Source organism: Bubalus bubalis, chromosome 5, assembly GCF_019923935.1.
Source record: "Bubalus bubalis isolate 160015118507 breed Murrah chromosome 5, NDDB_SH_1, whole genome shotgun sequence".
NCBI lineage: Eukaryota > Metazoa > Chordata > Mammalia > Artiodactyla > Bovidae > Bubalus > Bubalus bubalis.
In genome coordinates, this window is record NC_059161.1 from 78498556 (window position 1) to 78520421 (window position 21866).

The 21866-nt window shown below is 53.0% G+C and overlaps 1 protein-coding gene across 18 annotated transcripts in view; it reads right to left on the reverse strand.

Moving 5' to 3' along the window:
- NFASC (neurofascin) overlaps window positions 1-21866 on the reverse strand; it is a 199963-nt gene that overhangs the window by 47878 nt on the left and 130219 nt on the right. For 9 of the 18 annotated variants that reach the window (XM_025277758.3, XM_044943288.2, XM_044943292.2 and 6 more), the window contains 9 exons: window positions 21607-21624; window positions 20853-20958; window positions 18806-19002; window positions 18225-18347; window positions 16065-16235; window positions 11929-11979; window positions 5473-5584; window positions 4867-5051; window positions 3160-3291 (listed from right to left, as the gene is read on the reverse strand). In XM_025277758.3, the coding sequence (XP_025133543.3) occupies window positions 3160-3291; window positions 4867-5051; window positions 5473-5584; window positions 11929-11979; window positions 16065-16235; window positions 18225-18347; window positions 18806-19002; window positions 20853-20958; window positions 21607-21624 (1095 nt within the window). The remainder of the gene's footprint in view (window positions 1-3159; window positions 3292-4866; window positions 5052-5472; window positions 5585-11928; window positions 11980-16064; window positions 16236-18224; window positions 18348-18805; window positions 19003-20852; window positions 20959-21606; window positions 21625-21866) is intronic. The other 9 variants (XM_044943302.2, XM_044943300.2, XM_044943299.2 and 6 more) reach the window with 3 other exon arrangements.

Sequence of the window (21866 nt, forward strand, 5' to 3'; positions counted from 1 at the left end):
GCAGAGGGCGTGTGGGACTCGGGCCAGGGCTCCCTGGTAGGACTGAGCCTACCAGAGTTTATTTCTCAATCCGTCCAATGGGAATAGGAATCCCGGTCAAAGCTACATGGCAGCCGGGCAGCTGTGGTTTGAATTCTAACCACATTACCCACCGGCCCTATTGGCTCTAAACACTTCAGGCTCCTTGTCTGGGGATAACTTACCACCCCATGGCATTTCTATGAGGATGACTGGAGAGTCTATGCATGTCATTAGAAGAGGGCTGAGCACATGTGGTTGGAGGGCTGACTGGTTGCTGTTATCATTTTAACCCAATGTGCATATACTCAAAAGTGTTTTGAAAAGCATAAAGCAATAAACAACTAGGTGGGGCCTACCCGCTTCCCATCCTCTGGGCAGAGCACTCTGCAGACGTCCACAAAGTTAAACCTGGAGGCGCACGCCTGCTGCAAGTTGATGAGTCCCTGCATTTGCCAAAGTGACCTGACCTTCCCAAGACACGCGTGCACTGAGAGGACACCCCTGCCACAGTTCTCCTGGCCCCACTAGCTGCGGATGCAGAGAGCGGAGGCTGGGGAGTCGCTTCAGGCACGTCCGGCTCTTTGCATCCCTATAGCCTGCCAGGCTCCTCTGTCCACGGGATTCTCCAGGCAAGAATACTGGAGTAGGTGCCACGCCCTCTGCCAGGGGATCTTCCCGACCCAGGGATCAAACCTGCATCTCTTATGTCTCCTGAGCTCGGCGGGGTGTGGTTCTTTACCACCAGCACTCCCTGGGAAGCCCAAATCACTCTAAGAGTCAGGGCAAATCAGTAGCTCCTCCGGGCCTCACTTCCTTCACCTGTCAAGTAGGGAAGCATTTCTTTCATCTTCCCCTACTCTGAGGAAGGGTAGGGTAAGAGAGCAAGAATGAAATAACAAGCCATACAAATACAAGTTTTTCAGAAATGTAAAGAATCCACACTTTCCTCATCTTTCACCATTACGAGGTGCCTTTCCTCTGTAAGGTTTTGGGCCTGGGCCAGATGACTTGGCTTGTGTGATCTATGACCTCACCCAGGATCACTCAGACCTTCCACAGGAGTCGGCAGAGGGGGACCCAGGGCCCGGCCCCACGGGCGCCACCGCATAGACAGCAGGTCTGAGCCTGGATGTGGAATCAGCCGGTGAACAAAGCCAAGGTCAGCATTCTTATCCTTCTTCCGGCGTCTCAGCAAAAAGGCACAAAGGAAGCAACGCCAGCAACTTTACGTCTCCTCACCTGGCGAGGCGACCAGCGTTTCTCCCAGTCACTCCTTTGAATGATGGGGGACCTCGCCAGGGCCAGGGTTCAGCTGCAAATCCCAGGCTCTGCATTTCTTTAATGGTGCTGTGGAGTTTAGAGCCTTTGTCTGCCTTATCCCCGAAGTGCCATCAGGACAGGGAGAAGGGCAGAGGACAGGCCAAGTCAGTAAGTGGCTTGTATGCAGGGGGAGGCTATTTCCCGGGGTAACTAGAGGCTCAGCACCAAACAGGGCAGGTTGAGGCGTCACAGCAGCTCCAGCTCCCTCAGTCCCGGGGCGTGTGACCTCGGGGCAGTTGCTGCAAAGGCCGCACTTCATTTCCTCATCTTCAGTGTCTGAGGTTAACGAGGTAAGAGGGATGCTCAGCGCCCAGCACACAATAAATGTCTAGAAAGGTGCATTCACGCCGTCTCCTCTGCCTGTCTCCCTCCTCTCCACCTGCTTTTATCAGCGGTTGCTCACGAGTTAGGATCTGAGTTCTTGCCATCTATTTTCTGTCCCATCTGGTTGATAATACAGTTTGCATTTGCTCTGACCCTTCAGAGAAAGTAAGGACAGGACTTTTAACATGTAAAGCAGGGCTTCCCTGGTAGTTGAGAGTGGTAAAGAATCCACCTGCCAATGCAGAAGACACAGGTTCGCTCTCTGGCCCAGGAAGATCCCACATGCCATGGAGCACCTAAGCCCGAGTGGCAAACTACTGAGCCTGCGCCCTGGAGCCTGGGGGCTGCAAGTACTGAGCCTGTGCCCAGAGCCTGAGCTCCGCGAGGAGAGAGGCCACTGCAGGGAGAAGCCCGCACACGCAGCTGGAGAGCAGCCCCCACTCACCACAGCCAGGGAGGGGCCCCCCCCGCTCACCACAGCCAGGGAGGGGCCTGCTCACCACAGCCAGGGAGGGGCCTGCTCACCACAGCCAGGGAGGGGCCTGCTCACCACAGCCAGGGAGGGGCCCCCGCTCACCACAGCCAGGGAGGGGCCCCCGCTCACCACAGCCAGGGAGGGGCCTGCTCACCACAGCCAGGGAGGGGCCTGCTCACCACAGCCAGGGAGGGGCCCCCGCTCACCACAGCCAGGGAGGGGCCCCCGCTCACCACAGCCAGGGAGGGGCCTGCTCACCACAGCCAGGGAGGGGCCTGCTCACCACAGCCAGGGAGGGGCCTGCTCACCACAGCCAGGGAGGGGGCCCCGCTCACCATAGCTAGAGAAAAGCCTGCGCAGCAATGAAGACTCAGTGCAGCCAAAAACAAATAAATAAAGTTATTTTTTAATAAAAAAGCAAATGCAACTAGAGTGAATTCAGATGTGAAACTTTGACCATGGCCTCTGGCTGGAGGGAGCCTGGAGCCACACACCCCTGCATCTGGGAGGGACTAAATCTTCCTGGACGCTAACGTGCACTCAGTAACTGCACTGGGCAGCTCTGCTCTCAGAGGGGCTTCCCCTCATTTCCGACCGTATATTCCATGTTGTCGCACAACCCTGCCTCTTATTATACCCTCAGCACAGGGAGGGGTTTGGTAGGGGGCAATGGTGATGAGCTACCAAGGTCTCCTCTACCTCCTGAGCCCCATGAACCAGAGCCCATGATCTCAAGGACACAGCTGAGGTCCCCAGCTCTCAAACTGAGCTTTGCAGTTATTAGGGGCAGAAAGCAGAAATTTATGAAAAAACCCTAGGGAGCAGAAATCCCTTAAACACGGGCACGGGCCTCCTGTTCTGTCTCACACAAAGGAGGCTGGATTTCCTCCCTCTTGAAAGGTTCAAAAGGATGGGTAGCTCCCTCACTTCTGATGGCACAGAGCTGGTCCACAGGGGTGGGGAGCTGGATGCTCCCAGGAGGGAGAGCACAGACAGGCAGGACAGCAGCAGTTACTCACATTGCAAAGGTTCCCCGTTCACCATCCACTGGACCGTGGGCTTGGGGTTCCCATTGGCTCGACACACCAGTCTCCCATCCTCGCCAGGAGCCAGGATGAGGTTCTTGGGTTCATCCAGCCAGTAGGGAGCAGCTGGAAGACAAGGACAGGCACAGGCAGGGGTGTCAAATGATACAAGCAGGCAGAGGAAACCAAGTGGGCTCCCTCTCGGAAGGCAGGAGCCCCCGAGTGCCGGCCCCATCCCCCCACACCTGCCCAGGGCTCCTCCTGATGGGATGACGGTCCCGACCTTTGGTCGACTTGGCATTACAGATGTGGACTGGTTTATTTCAAGTTCTCAGAACAAGAGTTCTAAACTGGGGCCTCCTGAAGAGCTTTTAAGAAACACGAATGCCAGGGCCCATCGTCAACCTAGTAAGTCAGAATCCCCGGGGGAAGCCCAGGTGGCCAATGATTTGAGAGCTACTCAGAGAAGGCAATGGCACCCTACTCCAGTAGTCTTGCCTGGGAAATCCCATGGACGGAGGAGCCTGGTAGGCTATAGTCCATGGGGTCGCTAAGAGTCGGACATGACTGAGCGACTTCCCTTTCACTTTTCACTTTCACGCACTGGAGAAGGAAATGGCACCCCACTCCAGTGTTCTTGCCTGGAGAATCCCAGGGACGGGGGAGCCTGTTGGGCTGCCGTCTACGGGGTCGCACAGAGTTGGACACGATTGAAGTGACTTAGCAGCAGCAGCAGCAGCAGCAGGCCCTCCTGATGTGCACCCAAGGGCTCAAGCCAGGGAGGACAGTCAAGTAGCAGGGGCTGGCCCCGTTGGATTTCCACTGCTATTGCTGCAAGATCAGACCACTTAGGAGAGGCGTGCTGCTCATTCTTTTACCATTGACCTTTGGTTAGCAGAAGCTCTTAGCTGGCCACTCCTTCCAGCTGTTTGGAAATTTTGTGAATATGTGGATTTTTCTGAGAAGAGGGTCCTTCAGATCAGAGTTCAAAGATCTTGAAACCCCAATAAATGTTAAGTACCCCTATTCTGAGTGTGGTGCTGAAACCAAGGTCACAGGTCAATGAGCATGTGCTAAGAAAGTTCTTGCTCTGTGGTATTTAACCTCATCACCCTGATCATCCACTCAGCCCCGCCATTCAGACTGAGAAGTGATTGGTGGAGCTCCCAGCCCCATGGCTGGGACCCACAAAGACACGTGCTCCATTGCTGACAACAGCTCAGGTATTTTTAGGGGAGGGAAGCGATTTCCTAAAAAAATAATTCAGGCCATGATCCCTCCCCATTTTTATTTATTTATTTATTTATTTATTTTTTCCCTCCCCATTTTTAAAAAGAACCACGTTCAAGTACACAGACAGCACAGGGCTAAGACAACACGCCACAAACAGGAATGAGAAATGAAAGACAGGTTCCAGGTCATCCAAACGGGCCACAGAAGAGAGTGCGCCTGCGGAGAGAGCCCTAGGCGCCCAGGGGAGGAGTGCGACGGTGGGGGATCTCTGCCCGTGACATTCCCCTTCCTCCCTGCCCTTACACACGCACACACGCATCCGGGGGAGACGCCACTCCTGCAGGTCGCTATTCCCACTCATCAGCGTGCTGGTGTTTTCCCCACTCACGCAACCACCCCGAGAGGGCGGGGTGGCCGCGGAGGTGAGGGCTGGCAAGGCCGTCGTAATGAGAATTGCGCACAACGTACCCTTCACTCTCACCGAGATCGTGTGCCGGATACTGCCCATCTTGTTGGAGGCCAGGCAGAAATACTCCCCAGAGTCTTCCTCAGACACGTTGGTGATGCGCAGGGCCTTGTTGAAGTTCTCAAACTTGGCCTTGTCAGATGGCAGGTCCCCACCTTTCTTGTACCATGCAATGTCTGGTGTGGGGCTAAGAGAGACCAAGCCAGAAACAGGGACTTACCACCACATGTGGCTCTGCCACGCCTGTGTGGAGCCCAGGACACCCGGGTGTCCTTATGGTGTCCTTGGGCTCAGGAGGACGCGTGTCCTTCGAGGGCTGATCCCTCCTGTGCAAAGGGGATGCTCAGCCACAGGGTGCACAAAAGACTCAGCTAAGATCACAAGGGGATCTTAGGATACAGGAGGCCCAGCTACCTCCTCTCCTCATTATCTGAGAAAGAAAGGCGGCCGGAATGGGATGACCATGACTGGCAGTGTCCTCATTAGGAGCTGTCTGCTTCTCTCTTCCACCCCACCCCCTGCAAAATGTTGCAGCAACAGAGCATGCACAATCCCCCAACCCATCCTCCTGGGGGGTGGGGAGAAGTCAGGGTGCAAACCGTACGTACACCCCGGAAGCGATGCACTCCAGTAGGAGGTCCATGCCACGCAGCACCATCTGACTGCTCGCAGTGCCCTGGGGATACATGAAGCTGGGTGTTCTCTCTGCAACTCCTCGGGCTGAAACAGGATGGAACAAGCTCTGTGAGCTTACTGCCCAGAGGGCTGTCCCAGCTGGGCCAAGCTGTTGGACTAGAGAGAAAGGTCGTCGTGCCCTCCTGATGATGCCCTTAGCCGCAGACCCCCACCCCCTGCCGCACCGCTGAAACCACCCCAGGGGCCGGGGCATCATTAAGAGAGGTGTGTTAGGAAGCGCAGGGCTCCTCGGCCCCACTGGCACGTGTGTGTGAGCAGCTGTAAGCTCTGAAAGGCTCTGCCAAGAGGAGCCCAGCGTCCCCCCAGTTCGTCAGCCTCTCCGGCCCTGGAAGGGGCAAGGGTTGCCTGAGCAGGACAGTCCACTCTCTGCACATCCTGTGCTGGGATCCAGAGGCCAGCACGGTGGCCCCAGGGAGGCCGTCTCAGCTTGGGGCCACAGGACAGACAACCGGCTCTTTGGGACCCCAGAGACAAGGAGCTGGGATGAAGCCACAAAGACTCAGATGAACAGTCAGAGATGCAAGGAGTATTATTAATGGCTTAGCAAAGACGGGGGAGAATTAATGCACAGGGATGACAGGAAATCACTGTGGGGCTAAAAACCAATCTGCTGCTTCACTAATGACTTTGGCACAGCAGGGAGGAGGGTGTTAATTGGATGTGAGAGACTGAGGGAGGGGTGAGAAGCAAGTGCAGCCAAGATGGAGGAGCCCCTCCACCACTCAAGCAGGCTGGAGCAGCCCTGGGGCCTGCAATCAGTGACACACACACAGCTTTCCAAGGACAGGGGCTCACAGAGGCGACACGCTCAGGGTGGCTCTTTCCCTGTGGAGGGTGTCATGCAAGTCTGGGGACACCCCAGCGCAGTGGACCCCACCTTACCTGAGCCTCACCTCTCCCTTAGAGCTCTCTGCACGGTTTTACGGAAATGAATGAGATGGGACGAGGAAGAACAAGGATTCTGTAACCAGGAACCCCAGAGCAAGGGCAAACTGGAGGGGTCACCTTTGCTCAAAAGGTGTGTGACTGTCAACAAGAAGAGTTAAAAATATAAATACAAGCTGGGCCTACTCACAGGTTTAATGGGTCTCTGACTCAGCTAGAGGGTAGGTGGGGCTGCCAGGGGCTGGGAGCCCTCAGACGTGCCTGGAGTGAGAGCGGGCGTGCTTCCAGGCGGGGCAGGTACTGTTACTGGGTGCCTGGCGTGCAGGTACTGTTACTGGGTGCCTGGAGTGAGAGCGGGCGTGCTTCCAGGCGGGGCAGGTACTGTTACTGGGTGCCCGGAGTGAGAGCGGGCGTGCTTCCAGGCGGGGCAGGTACTGTTACAGGGTGCCTGGAGTGCAGGTACTGTTACTGGGTGCCTGGAGTGAGAGCAGGCGTGCTTCCAGGAGGGGTAGGTACTGTTACTGGGTGCCTAGAGTGAGAGCAGGTGTGCTTCCAGGCGGGGCAGGTACTGTTACTGGGTGCCTGGCATGCAGGTACTGTTACTGGGTGCCTGGAGTGAGAGCGGGCGTGCGTCCAGGCGGGGTGGGGCAGGTACTGTTACTGGGTGCTGGCGGAATGAGGACAGAGTGGCGGGGACCCTGTCTCAGTGCCCCTGCTGGGCTTGGGGGCTAGCTGGGGTCTGGCTGGCACAGGGGGGCTCCTGTCCTGCGGGCACCCAGCTTCTATCAGCCATCAGAGGAGGGTGTGTCACAGAACTGGCGTGTATTTTATCCTTTTATCAAGGGGAAGGAATGATGAAATGTGCATGGAGGTAATTAGTCTGCTGGCACACTGCAGGGCATGTAGCAAGTGCTCGGTAAATGAGTGTGGAAGGAATAAATTCAAGAGGAGGAAAGAAGAAAAGAGAAGGCAACAGTTTACCCCGTGTCGTCGCTCTATGCAGATGTCCTCACCTGCCCCACCAGCACACACGCATACAACGCTGGCTACTGAAGGGGTTAATCCATTATGTGGTTAATTGGTTACCATCTGTAACTCTAAGCACATCCAGCTCTCAGTACCAAAGAAGCCTGATGCCAAGGCAGCAGCTTCCTCCCACCCATCAACCTGGAGTTACCCAAATGGTCAGACAACACAAGGTCAGGGGCACCGGGAGGAGAAGGAGATCTGAAGGCAGGAGGCTCTGGTGCCAGTTTGGTGAATCTGTTGAGAGCTGGGAACTGGGGGGTTACATGGAAGTTCAGTCAGCATATTTCTTCCACGTGGGACCCAAACCTGCGGCAACCAATGTGTGTCCCTGTGGACGTTTAATTCACACCTTAGCATGCAGCCCTGTAAGCACACACGACCAGCAAAGCATCAAGTATGGGAGAGGGGAAGTGAGCACAGCGGCCCCCTGTGGCTGCCTGGACACACTGCAGCTGGGCCTATACAAAGGCCACAGCATCCCTCATTCACAGGATGCGGGCTAGCAACCAGAGTCGCCCTAAAGGAGGAGAAGCCACTGCAACCAGGCCAAAGTTTAGAAATACAGGGAAGAGCATCTTAAAGGCAGAGGTCACAGTCAGGGCTGCCACTTGGCCGCTCACTGCAGGCCAAGTACCGGGCTCGGCTCCGTCTCTACCACCACGGTCACGTTCGAAAACCACAGCAAACCTGGGGGTATGCCTCTCATTTTCCCGAGAGGAAACAGAGGCTCAGCAGAGTCCACAGACTTGGCAAAGTCACAAGCCAGTTATGTTTGGCTTCTGGACCACTGGTGCCAAAGCTTGAGTTGCACCATCTATTCTACACTGCCCCTCTCTTTAAAGACTGACACCCTACTTGTTCCTACGACTGACAGTCAGTTTTGGGAAGATCTTTCTTACTCACACCAAAGAATACCAAAATTCAAGGGCAAAAGAGATAAAAGAGAAAGATATTTTTGTTTTAATGAGCTTCTCTGGTGAAACTGTTCCACAATGTTTCCCTCAAATACTGGTTCTTGCCATCTCAGCTGAGAGTCCTTCTCTCCTGGATGTCTATTCAATAAAGTTAGGGAGATCCTTCTCTCCCAAACTGGAAAAACAGAAGCTGGGCTGGAAATTAAGAGGCCCCAAAGACATCTCAACTGGATTGTTAAGGCCATGGAAAGCTTAAAGAGGAGTCAGGGTGACACATGGGATTGTTAAGGGATGAAAAGGCTGGACTCCAAGGGGAGGCTGTGAAGAAATGTCCTCTTACATGAAATGGATTTACAGGAAAGTTTAAGAAGGATAATCCACCTGGTTCCTTTGGGAGCCACTGCTCCCAAGGGAGGGTAGCTCATTTCTTTCCTGGGAGACACAGACCCAGGAAGAGTGCTAGAGACAAAGGTGATTATTCTATGAGCTGTGTGTGTTGGAAGATGACAGAGTGTTTTACAGGATCTGTCTCAGAGGTGGGGATCCAGCCTCTCCAGTGTGATAGTGCTTCTCTTATTCTCATAAATCATCAAGGCTGGAGTCAGACCTGATATCTGAACAAACTCAGAATCCAGCTGCTAACGCTCACATCTCTGAAGACTCACAGCTTCCCACATGGGCTCATCTGACCTCGAGGTCATGGGCGGCCACCCTCTGCTGCTCTTGCTCTGGTGCAAGAGTGGGCTCATGGATTTCCAGGGAATCTGGTCAGCAGGGGCACATCAGGAGATGCCTCTGCCTCAACCACCTTGGCTTTACAGAATCAGTGAAAGCTGCCTCAGCACAAACTTGCCTCCTGCAAGAGGACACGGCAAGACTAAGGGAAACCCGAGTTGCCTGCCTCTATCGAGTGCTGCGTGTTAGCAGAAGAGAGTTCAATGAATCAGACGTGTCTGAAAACCTCTGCCACACACAGCTTTTAGGGTGGCTGGACCTACCTTTGCTGCTTCCAGTTCTCGGAACTGAGAACTCACGGGGCTGGATTCCTGGCATCTCACCACCTCTCTGGCTCTAGAAATGGCTGACCAAGCAACCCCAGAAGATGAGCAAAACTCTTTGCTAGTAACATTTAATATCTTCTACTGCCAAGAAATCTCTTCCATAAATCTATCCCCAGCCCCTCATGCAGTAGCTGGAGCTTTGTTCTTACTCTGCTCTCAGCATAGCCGAGAATCAGAAAAGCTTTCATTTTTCTAGTCTGCCCTACAGTTTCTCCCTCCATAGTACTTTCTTCCTGTGATTGTGCCTGTCTCTCTCCCCTAAGCTTCTCTTCAATTCCTCCACCTCCCTCTTAATTTCAGGAGCAAAGAACAACCGTGCTTGATCCAGTCAACACTAAACCATCCTCTTTAATACCAACAATGGTAACATTTATTAATCATGAATGTGTTTCACATCTCACTAGGGACATATGCACATTATCCTATTTAATCTTCACAACAATCTTTTGGAGCAGGTAATATACTCATTCTGCAGAAAAGGAGATTAAAGTTCCAACAGACTAAATGACTTGTCCAAGGTCGCTTGATGGCATGTCTTAGAGCCTGAGTTTCATTCCAGGCAGACTGCCTCAGAGGGCACGCTCTGCCTGTCTCCTTACCAGGATGAATTCTAAGTGGCAAGTTACCATGTCAGACCAGCTTCCGCCTGCTACTTAGCATGTCAGGGGACACCTGGCATACACTCACAGGATACCAAACCACTCTAGGAAAAGTGTGATTATGGGCTGGCCCTGCTGTTACAAAAGGGGCATATTCAAAGCTAAGCCCAGAGGGGTACTGGGCATTATTCATCACACTGTGCCTCTCGGTCCAGGAACTCAGGGAAGGACTGTATCTTCTCTCCTTCCTTTTCACCTTCTGTTTTCTTCTAGAAGCATCTGAGCTAGTTGTCCTTGGTTCAGCGCATGCTTCACTTTGAACTTTATACCCTTTCTAGCCTGGGTCATACTTGGTCAGCCCCATCTACCTTGGATTGAGGAGATGAGGCTAATCTTCCTGTGAGCTCCCATGAGCTTTTAGTTTTCTAGTCTTGGATGATTCTTCTAACTCCTGCTTACTCACAATACTATCCACCACCGGTCACACACTGGTTTATTAAATGGCTAGAATCACTCAAACTTATCACTGATAGAACAACTCTACACGTCTGCCTCGATGGTTTATCTTATATACAGCAAGAAGCTTGGACCAGATGGCCTCTACGAGACTTACTGGCTTCTATAGACTCCAACCTAAAGACTACTTCCATGACAGATTACCCAGAATCTAATTTAGAAAAAGGCACATTTCTCACCAGTGCTCTGAGGCTCTGGACATAATGGTGGTTGGCCCCATTATTTTGAAAGCAATGTCCAGGATCCAACAAAGGTCCCCTGCATTCTCGGGCAGTAAATCTCCTTGGCAGGATCTCAGCATGGCTCTGGCTGCTTAATGCCAAGTTAAAGCCTTTGCCTGTCTCCCTGGCTCTCACTCCCCCTTCCCTTCCTCCACTCCAGACATCCATCAGTTTATATTAACACATCATCGCACAGACACTTCCTATCTTTCTGAGCCCACAGTGACCCCCCGGGGGACCTGCAGCCTTAGCTCTGAGCCATAACTGATGCTGGGAGCAGCTGCGTCTCCAGAGCCAGCAAATGACGATTTCTCTGGCTGCTCAAGGAAAACAAGACATCCTTGAGCCATGCTTGGGGGGTAGCTCAGGTGTGGAAACAGCCAATTACTCTACTAATCAGCTTGAGCAACCAGTTGTGTGATGAGTTAGAAATATGCCTCATGGAAATTGTTCCATGACTTGCAAATGTGTGGTGGAGGGGGTGGGATTGGATCTGAGTGCACTTCCAGAGGAGGGAAGAGAATCAGGTGTAGACCGCAATGGATGGTCCAACTTCATTTATACTTACCTTGAAAGAAAACTCAGAGCAAGACTCGTCTTCCTATTTCCCAGGTGAATTTTAAAGAGATGTAAGACCTGTGAAATGTATCCCCAGTGACTAAGGCTAGAGCACGATGCAGGCAATTCACATCTAGACACTTAAACCCGGCTAATCAAACACTACAAAGTTTTCTGTGCTCTTTAAGCCACTGATGGAAACGAGACTTCCTGTTTCCTCCTGACTGTGGGAAGTCCCTTATTTTCAGATATTCTCTGTCCACCCACCACTGATTGCTAAGTTTCTACTGAACCTCTGAGAAGCTGTTTTGAAGTCCTACCCTGGTTTGACCAGGTAGGTCAAACTTGTCCAGAATTCACAACTGGAGGCTGGCATCTCTGAGGAGACCACACCATCACCTAAGCACCTCCACCTTCCACACTGGCCACCTTCCTCCCAGTTCTGGAGGAGTCAGCTTGGTACCCTGACCTGGCCAACTGTAAGGCTTGGCAGCTGGCACGAGTTAATGACATGGTGTCAGTCGAGTTAGGCAAACTGGGGTTAGGACAGGCAAGGTTACTCCCAAGGTTACCACTGCGACTCACCACTGTACATGTCAGGGTGGTTTCTTAAGGACGAGTCATTATAGGGGTGGTCTGCAATAAACAAAAGAGGGTGAGCAAACAGGGGCCACGGAGAGGTCAAGGAGGCATAAACGGGGGAGAACAACAGAAATGCAAAGCCACAAAACAACCAGGGAGACCAGGGGTCTTTCGCAAAGGAAACACACAGCATATTCGGAAAGGAAATACGCTTGGTGAAGAACAAGCAACACAAAACAGCTCCCAGAAGGGAAGAAAAGGTTAAATCCTGCAAAAGAAGGCAACAGTAAGTTTCTTTTTTAATAAAGAAATTAGGCATGACCTTTAATTGCTTGGTCATACTATAATTTCAAACAAATGAGATATGAATTAGTGGTATCCTGTAGCAATTTGAACAACTCTTTTCCACCAAAATCCTCTGTTCCCAGGACTCTGGGTCAGGCCAGCTTCTGGGGTCGCTAAAGAGAAAGGAATGTTAGTGAGCCCTGGGGCAAGAGCAAAGCCCCGCCAGAGCAGAAGCCAACTTGCAAGGGGTGGGAGGTAAATGAGGGGAGAAGAGAGAGACAGATCCTCAACAGAATGGGACAGGAGGACCCTTGGTAGTGCCCAGCAATCACGCGCTGACCAGCAACAAGAACTCCCCAGATGGGCACTATCCTGGTGTCCAGATTAAGTCTGTTGGCAGAAACGGTCCTTCTGCGGAGGCGAGGAGTGATTCCAGGAGAGGGGGACAGCTAGGCTGAGCTTCGGAGTTTAGGCTCAGAAAGGGAGCCGGGGACAGGACAGAGTGCGTGAGCTGTGAGTTCTACACGTAGAACAGGGAAAGGCCTGCTTACAAGATAGAGGTTCAAAGCTCTCTGGACTAGCTTACGATGAAGCCATCCCTTATGGAACAAGAGACCAGAGGGCTCTGATGTTGGGTAATGAAAACCTTTGGGCACTGAATCCTCAGTGAGAAAGACATTTTGGAATGGGGCATATGATCATGCCAACATCCTTAAGGAGCTTTTCATTCTCCTACCAGCGTCCCCTTCCAGCTACCGGTTCAAGTTTTGACAGCACCAACAGAGGGTCGGGATGGGAGCGTCGACTGGAAGCCAAGCAGACGCCCTGAGAAGCCTGGACCCAGCCCAGCAGCCTGAGGGAGGAGGGGCTGCCAGAGCATTTGCATCTTGGAAGATGGATCAAATCCTGTTATAACTCATGGCGGGGAGGCAACAGGGGCACTGGCATTGCTCTGCACCCCAGAGCTGCTTAACGGCCACTAGGAGGGGTTTCGTTATTCAGAACCATCCTTTAAACAGGGGTGTGTTGGTTGTAAAAGACCTTGCCTGTGTGTGGGAAGGTGGCTTGGGTTTATCTGGAGGTAAAGGTGGAACCCGACCCTCATTGGCATGAAGAGGCCGGGCAGCGTGGGGCGGGAGGGGCGGCAGCTGGGCCTTGGAGGCCGGGGGTGCCCCACGCTCCTGTACCACCAGCTGCAACGGAAGGGCCCACGCTCAGAACTGACCTCACGCTTTGCGGACTGAAGCACATCCGAGAAACTCAGGGAGACTTCCTGGCGCCTCTAAGAAGGCCACTTAGACAACAGATGTCCAAGGAAGCGGGGTTAGTTCTCCGCCTGACTCAAGGACAGCCTTGCTCCTTCCCCACGGCTGCCTCCTGTCCCCGGGAGGCACCTGGGACCAAAGTGGGACAGGCATCTCTTTGTTATTCCCACTTCACTGTCTTTGACTACCTCCCAAGGCAAGATTTTAAAATAATTTTATATTGCCCAGTGTTCTGTATCAGATCCTTTCTCTCCTTCTTTTAATGCAGATAATAAAAAATTGGCTGTGATGAGATTTATTTCTTCCTCAGTGGGCAGACTGTGAAAGAAACCCCTGGTGAGAACAGTCTTTGAAGCTGTCCCAACTTGTCTGATTTGTCTCCCACTCCCAGACCTGGTTCTGAAGGTACAAGAAAACGCTTGTGTCCTTTCCAGGCAGGAAAGCAGAGAAAGCACAGCTGAGTTATTTTAAGCCACGGAACCCAGTTCTGAGCTGGCACAGATGCCCAGAACTTGCTCCCAGCCAAAGCTGCCCCTGGGAGAACTCCAGGAAGCCGACAGGGTTCTGTCCCCAACGCCCAGCGCATTTCTCAGCAACTGGAGGCGAGAGTTTCAGTGGAGAAGGGGACCCAGAAATGCAGCAGAAACAAATATCCCTTACCTAACTCTGGTAGAGAAAAGGATGTTTCTGGAAAGTCCAACTTCTAAAGGTTGTTGAAATCTTCAACTGCTTAATTCTACAAAGGAAGGCTCTTCCCCACCTCTGTCTCCCTGCCTCTACCCCACGTACCAGTGACCGCTTCTGCCCAGGACTGCAGTGGCCACCTGACTCTGCAGTCCCCGCACGGCAGGCAGACTCTGAGCCTGGGTCGGGAGAGAGGGACCCCGGTGAGGCAATGAAGGAGGTCCAGGGAGGTGCTGCCTTGACATCCTGCCCCTCCACCACTGCCCAAGGCTGCCTGCCCTGTCCTGGCTCCAGAGGCCCCTGGGCAGACCAGACTGTCCTCCTCAGCTCAGCCAGCTGGCAGGCAGTCCCTTCTGCACTCAGACAACCCAATTTTCTTCTCAGGGGTCCTCTCTGGGCCTGGATCCAGAATAAAAAACACCAGGGAAGAGGCAGCAAGTGGACTGAAGCTGGGCAACCCTGTTAGGAACAAGCAAGGCTTGTCCCTGGTTGCTGGCCATCCTGTTGGCTATCAGAGTATGGGCAGCTCTGAGCAGGGCATGGGGAGCCACAGAGGTCAGAGGGGGAGATTAGGGGAGGAGAAAATGGGGTTCAGAGAGAGACGAGTGGGGAAAAGAGGAAAGGGGAGGTGAAACAGAGAAGAAGGAAAAAAAAAGGGAAGAATGTGAAGAGAAAGGAAAAGAGAAAAAACCCACAACAGGAGAAGGCACACAGGAGGGAAGCTGCCTCGGGGGCCCATCTCTACCCGTGGGACGGCTGGAGGGTGGGGCCAGGCTGACCCGCAGCACTGCGGTTCCCATCACGCAGGGGCCAGTGAGGTGAGAAGGGCCCACGTGTCCTGAGAAAGGGGCGAGTTCACCCCTGCCTTCCTTTGCCTCCCACGCCCACCCAGGAGATAGCACCAATCACCCACGGGTCCGCTCTGGGAAGCCGGGGCTCAGCCCCTTTCCTTTAACCTGTGGAAACGGCCAGCCCCACATGGGCCCCTCTGCCTGACAGCCTCCTCTACTGCCTCTGTCCACGGTGCTGAAAGCAACATTCACAACTGCCTGAGACAGATGAACATCTTTGGGGGCTTTTATACCGAAGGTCAGTGACAAAACCACAGTATAAACCAACACAGCCACTTCCAGTGTCCTGAGCAGGCTGGGGACTTTGTAGCCAAAGCTCCAGGCTGGCTGGTCTCTGGCAAAAAGTGACTCTCTAGACTGAGAGCTTCTCTCTCTCCTGGTGAAGGGTCATCAATGCTAAAATGGGTCAGGAAACGCTGATTCATTCTGGTACCAGCCAAACAATCAGGGAACAAAAGTGAAAACAGATAAAACTAAAAGATAAACCTGCAACTTGCAAACACAGCAATTCCATATGGTTCAGCATATACTTATTAATATTACAGAATCAAACACAATTTATTTTGCGGTATTACTAATTTAGATATTCCATGCTATTATTTTAGAAGCAAAGATAACCAAACCATGACGAGAAATAATCAAGCTGACTGCATGAGAGAGATGCTGAATGACCACTTACAGCAGTGCTTCTCAAATTCTGGTGTGTCCCCAGGACACCCGGAGAACTAAGCAGACCAGAGACGCCCAGGACTCTCGGGCAGGCGAGGGACTGGGTGTAGGGGAGGGCGCCGAGCTTGCCAGCTGACTCTGACTCCACCAGAGTTTGAGAAGCACTGATTTGGAGCAGGACCGAATTTAACTCAAGGCTCCAGAAGCAAGAGATACGGCTAAAGAGCAGCTAGACTCACTCAGGCACCGTGAGCTGGAAGAATTTCTAGGTCAGCCGTGGGGACAAGGCACGTCCCAGATCCCGGTGCCCAGGGCTGTCTGGGCTCGGCGGGCTGCTGTTCGCAGCCCCTGGCCCCCAGCCCCGGGCAGGGGCCCGCACACTTACTGGTCAGGACTTTGAGGGTGAATGGGTTCTTCTGCTGGATGGTGTGGGTGAAGTGGAAGCGGGCATTGCAGCTGTAGTCTGTCTGCATGTCCTGCAGCATCACATTAGAGAAATACAGGTCCCCGTTATGGCCCTGCGAGACACGCTTGTCTTGGCTGATGGGCTCCATGGCTATAAGGAAGCAGGGGTACAGGCGGAGGTTAGCAGTAATGATAACAGCAATAAAAATCATCAAGTTCTGGTGATTGAATACCTACTGAGGGCCAGGCTGGGGCCAGGAGCTCCACAGTATTTGATTGAATACTGTCAACCCGGAGGCAGGGATTATTCCCATTTTAGAGCTAAGAAAGCAGAGGATTTAACAAGAGCCGGGTTGCAAAAGCAGTGAAGGGGAGTGGGATTTCCATTCAGACCTGTCTGCCCACCATGTTCACGCTCTGTGACCACAACTTTCTATTTCCTATTCACGCCACAAAAGATCTGACTGGCTCCGAGGCCAGAGGGAGGAAGCACAGTCCTTCAGATGGTCCCAAACTGGGAGGCACATTCACCTGTTTTATTTTTTAAACCTCCACTCATCCCCAAGAAAGAAAAAAGCACCACCAACTGTCAGATATACACCAACCCATGATGCCTATCATCAACTTTAGGACACTTTCCAATTTTAGAGATGTTAAATATGAAAATGTGTGCTTTTTTTAAGATTAAGAACATCATAGGAGTGGCTGAGAATGCTGACCACACTGTCTACGTTTTTTTTCAAGCACTGTATCTGTAAACGCAAATGACCAGGTTTCTAGGCTGTTAGGTTTGTAAAAATATAAGGCTGACAACTTACTCACAGGTATCTCCTTAACCCTGACGATTGTTTCTCAAGTCACCATTTCTTTTTCTTTCTCTTGAAAAGTAGTTCTATTTAATTAATTAATTTTACTATGTTGTGACAAGGGGATAAGCTGAGAGGAGGAGTAGCCAGTCCATCCCGGGATTTGAGCTGAGGCTTGAAGGTCCCGTGACATTTACCAGGCAGAAGAGGAAGGAGCTAAGAGGTTTCTAAGCAGCAGGAACAGTGTGTGCTAAAGGTAAGAACCCACAGCCTGAACCGGGAGCAGGGGTGGGGAGGGCATATGAATGAAAGGATCATTTTTAGAAAGACCAGGGAGGCCAGGTATGGATGATTACTGTAACCCAAGGAAAAGCCGATGGTGGTTCACGCTAGGGAGGTGGCGGAGAGAATGCAAGAGCAGGGTCATGGGATGTGCTCAGGAAGCAGCGTGAACACCACCGGCGTGGTGTGGGGTGGAGAGGGGCTCAGAGGCCAGCCCTGCGGCCTGCGGCCAGCTGCCTTCCCCACACACCCGCACTGTGATGAGGCAAGGCGGGGACAACGACTGAGCACAAAGCCATCCATTCAGGACGGGAGGGAGGGAGGAAGCCAGGGAGATGCTCAGAGAGATGGCAGCCTTCTATCCATCTTCATAACGCCCCCTCCCTTTATCCTGACTGAAAACACAGGAAGGAACAGCGGACAGTTCAGAGAGCCTCTGTCCAAAACAGAGTCAGGACAAGCTCTGAATGAGGTACTCTGTCCTCCCTGCTCCAAACTCCCTGTCTCCCCATCACTCCTTTATCTAAAGTTTCATTCCCAAATCCCTCTTCTGTCCGACGAGAAGACTGAATCAGAGCAGATCCAGACGAACCAATGACTGAAGGAGGCTTGGTTTCAACCTGCCTTCAACTGGCCGATTGGCAGTTCGTCCTCTGACCCATTTCTTTTTCTCTTGCTCTTATTCATCACCACAAATATTACTGAACACTTACTGTATGTCTGGCCCTGTTATAAGCACTTTGGATATATTGTCCCTTGAATCCTTACAATAATTCTATTACATAAATACATTTATCAGCCCTAGATTTTTAAAAGGGGAAACTGCGGCCCAGAGATGTTAAACAAGTTGCTTGAGATCACACAGCTAAGAGCAGGCAGGCTCAACAGTGAGCCCCAGCGACCTCTCTCTGCAAAGCCCGTGTCCTCAGTCGCATGGCCACCTTATATCTGTTCTCACGAGTCAAGGTCGTCTAGCCTTGGGAAGACCCCTTCCCATTCAACACCCTCCAAAAATTAAAACAGAAATAAAACACCAGGCCCTCGAGACTTACAGCTGCTCATCCAGAAGATGACCGGGGATGGAAGCCCAGGTGGGGGGTTGCACTGGAGCGTCAAGGGGGCACCTTCTTGAACCACGACAGGGTCGAGGTTTTCCTTGGGCCACAGGGGGGATTCTGGGGAGAAACAAAGGAGGATTCGATGAGGGTGACGGCTGGGCTGGGCAAGGAGCTGGGTTAGAAGGTGGCAGCTAGGAGGGCAAAGAGAAGAGGAAGGGGGAGAACAAAGAAGGCCCGCGAGAGGGACAGGGTCTGTGTGTCTGAGCAAGGGGTGGCCTGGAGAGGTAGGGAAGCCTTTTCGTCAGACTGAATGAACACACATCTTCCAAGGCTCTTCTCCTTCCCTGCCCCTTGCCCCGGACGGGTCAGTGAGGTTGCTCCACAGCGGTTTGGAAACTTCCTTTAGAAGGAAATTTTTTGAGTTGAGGGAGGTGCACCCCTGCTCAGACGTCGGGCACACAGATGCCCCAGGTAGCTGCAGGCCAAGGGCGGGCGGCCCTTCTGGAATGACCCTCTACGTCCTGCCCTCCACCGACCCAGCAGCCGGGCATCCTGGGCCTGGCCCACGCACTCACTGGACACCTGCAGGCGAATCCGATTGGACAGGGCCGTGCCAAATTTGTTGCGGGCAAAGCACTGGTACTCCCCCTCGTACTCCTCTGGCCGCCCGCCACTGCGGAAGTCGATCACCAGCGTCCCGGACCGCCTCCTCATCGACACCCGGGGGTCCTTGGCGATGTTAAAGAACTTGCTATTGCGCGTCCAGTGGAAGCTGTGGACAATGCGGGGTGGGGGTTAGGGTGAGGGGCAACCAAGAGTAGAGGATGGGCTCTGGGCTCCCAGCTCTAGGCCAGAATCTCAGGGCCCTAGAGTGGGACTCGGGCCATAACCATTCCTTCAGACCAGTGGGTCCCAGCCCTGGCTGAGCAGCAGGACCTGCTCAGACCCCTGATGAAATGCTGGGTCCTGGGTCCCACCCAGGGGAGTCTCTGAGGAGACCCCTGACAGAAGTCGTGCTACCCAACCGAGGCCGGGAGTCACGACTGCAAGTGAGAGACACCAAGCGGCCGAGGGGGACTGTGCTCTTTGAAAGAGTAGGTAGCGATTCTGGTTTTTTAAAATCCAGAGTGAGCAGCTACTCCCACCCCTAACCATTCTCAACCCAAATCCAAATTCCTATTCCACCAGTCCCAACACATCAGGGAATGGGCCCTTCTTCGCCTGTGTCATTTTGATAACTGACTCTAAGGTCAACGTGAAATGGCCCCAGGTTATCTGTGCGCCGCTCAGAGGATGTAGATTATAAAACGGCTGTACATTACAACCCCGGAGGAGCAGTTTTAAAAAACAAAGTAGCCTTAATAAAACTGGGCCCTACATGAAGAGACTAGAACATCCTTTGTTTCTCTGGGGGCGGACGTGTGTCTGCCCAGGACATAGCCTAAAAGAAGCAGGATGACGGCAGCATCTCGGAATCTCAGGCACTGCCTGGCAAAGGGCTGTGGGAGAGAGATCAACCCTGAGAAGCGAGGTCAAGATGCCCTGCCAGAGACTTGTGCTTCTGCACGGGCAAGCGAGGCCCTGCTTGCTTCTGGGCCAGCCGCCTCGGGCACACCCGTGGAGGGAGGCACAAGCAGGGTGCCCACCCCGAGGCCCTGCCCACCTCATGGCTCCTGCAACAGACACGCACTACACGAAGGCCTGGCACGTCTGGGTACAAGGCCGCCATGAGGCTGCCGGAGCTCCAGCCTGTGGCTGCTGCTTCGAAGAGGGTGGGCATTCCCATCCCCAGTGCTTATCACCTGGTAGAAGTTATGCCTGGTCTGGGGTGTCAGAGGCCTGGGGTTAGGTTCCTGACATCTCTGTGCCTCATTTCACTTCCTCTCCATGAGGGCACGGGTCCTTCCCTGAAGGGCGGTGGCGTGGACGAACAGACGGTGTGAGGAACAACGGCTTGCAATTCGTGTTTGCTGATATCTCATATGATCTCGTGTGTGTGTGTGTGTGTGTGTTAGTCACTCAGTCGTGCTGACTCTTTGCAACATCATGGACTGTAGCTCACCAGGCTCCTCTGTCCATGAAATTCTCCAGGCAAGAATACTGGAGTGGGTTGCCATTTCCTTCTCCAGGGGAGTCTTCCGGACCCAGGGATTGAACCCGGGTCTCCTGCATTGCAGGCAGATGCTTTACCATCTGAGCTACTAGGGAAGCCCACCATATGATCTTGATATACACATAAATAAGCAGACATGAACACAGAATGGAAGACTAAAGTTGGCGCGAAGAGGAACTTCCTGTAAGCTAAGCATCGGGTGGATGCTGGAAACATAAGCATTGGGAAGAATGTTATAGTCAAAGTCAGAAAACTTCATATCTAGTCTTGGCTTTTTGGTGTGAACTGAAGCCAGTGAAGTTTCCTGGCCCCCAGATTTCTCATCAACCACATTTCCTAGTTATCCAAACTGTACCTTCTCCCTAGTAGGTTCCTAGTGGACATTTTCTGAATGGATTTCTCAGCTGCTTCAGCTATCATCAGGCTCAGGGGGAAGGGGACGGCTTCGATGCCCTTTTGGCAGGTCCTGTTCCCTCCACCCAGCTTGGATTCACCTGCTTTGCACTCACCTGGGGGCAGGGTTCCCCTTGGCTTCACACTCAATCAAGATGTTGTCACGGGGATCTACAATGTGGTCCTTCACGGACTGCTTGGTGATGGTCGGGGGCTGGGACACTGCAAGAGCACAGTGATCAGTCAGGGGACCTGCCCTTGGGGAACGGCTGAAATTAAGAGCTTCAGGAGCCACCCAGACAAGCAGGCCAGCAGCGGTGAGCAGTGCCCCGTGCTAGAGACCCAACTGCTTAAACAGAGTTGCAAGAAAGGGCATGGTGTGTCAAGGACTAAGCATAAGAAGAAGCCCTTTACGTTCTCGTCTTTATGAGAAACTGAAGGCCAGGCTTTTGGTTTGCTTGTTCATATATTCTCATGCTTAGTACAATGCCTAGCGTACAACAGTTCTTCATAAATGTCATTGAATGAATAAAGGAACCAAAAGCAGCTCAATTTCCAGAACCTAGTTGCCATGATGGTTCTGAGCCCTGTAGGATCAATAGTTGGCAAACTGTGGTGAGGCTAGGGCTGAAAGCCGCTTTAGTCCCCAGAGGCCTTCCCAGGGGCTTGTCTGCAGCCAAAGAGCCAGCTCCAGCTCCCAGCCCCAGGATCTGAGGTCCTCACGGCACTGCCATGCCAGCCACTGGAGGACGGGGGCAGCGGTCCTTCCAGAAGCCGCTGGCAGCCCAGTGTCCTCCGCCTCCTCCCGTCCCTTCTTACTGCCCGCCACCTCCCAGAGGCACAGTGCAGACAGGCGCCCAGGGGACTTACGCTCATTCTGAATGCTTGCTGTTAGTTCCCGATGGGTTAGCATTGTGAGGGGAGAAAAGAAGACAACGGTTATCAGTTATCAGCATGACTGTCACCCAGGCAGCCTCAGGCCCTGGCCTTCAGGGGGAGGGGAGGCCAGTGTGGCTCTCTCCTCCCAGCCTCAGAGCTCTGTGGGATAGCCACGCGGGGTGGGGACAAACCCTTTGCGGAGAAGGCGATGCCTCCCCCAGGGGACCAGACCGCACAGCTGAGCAAATGAC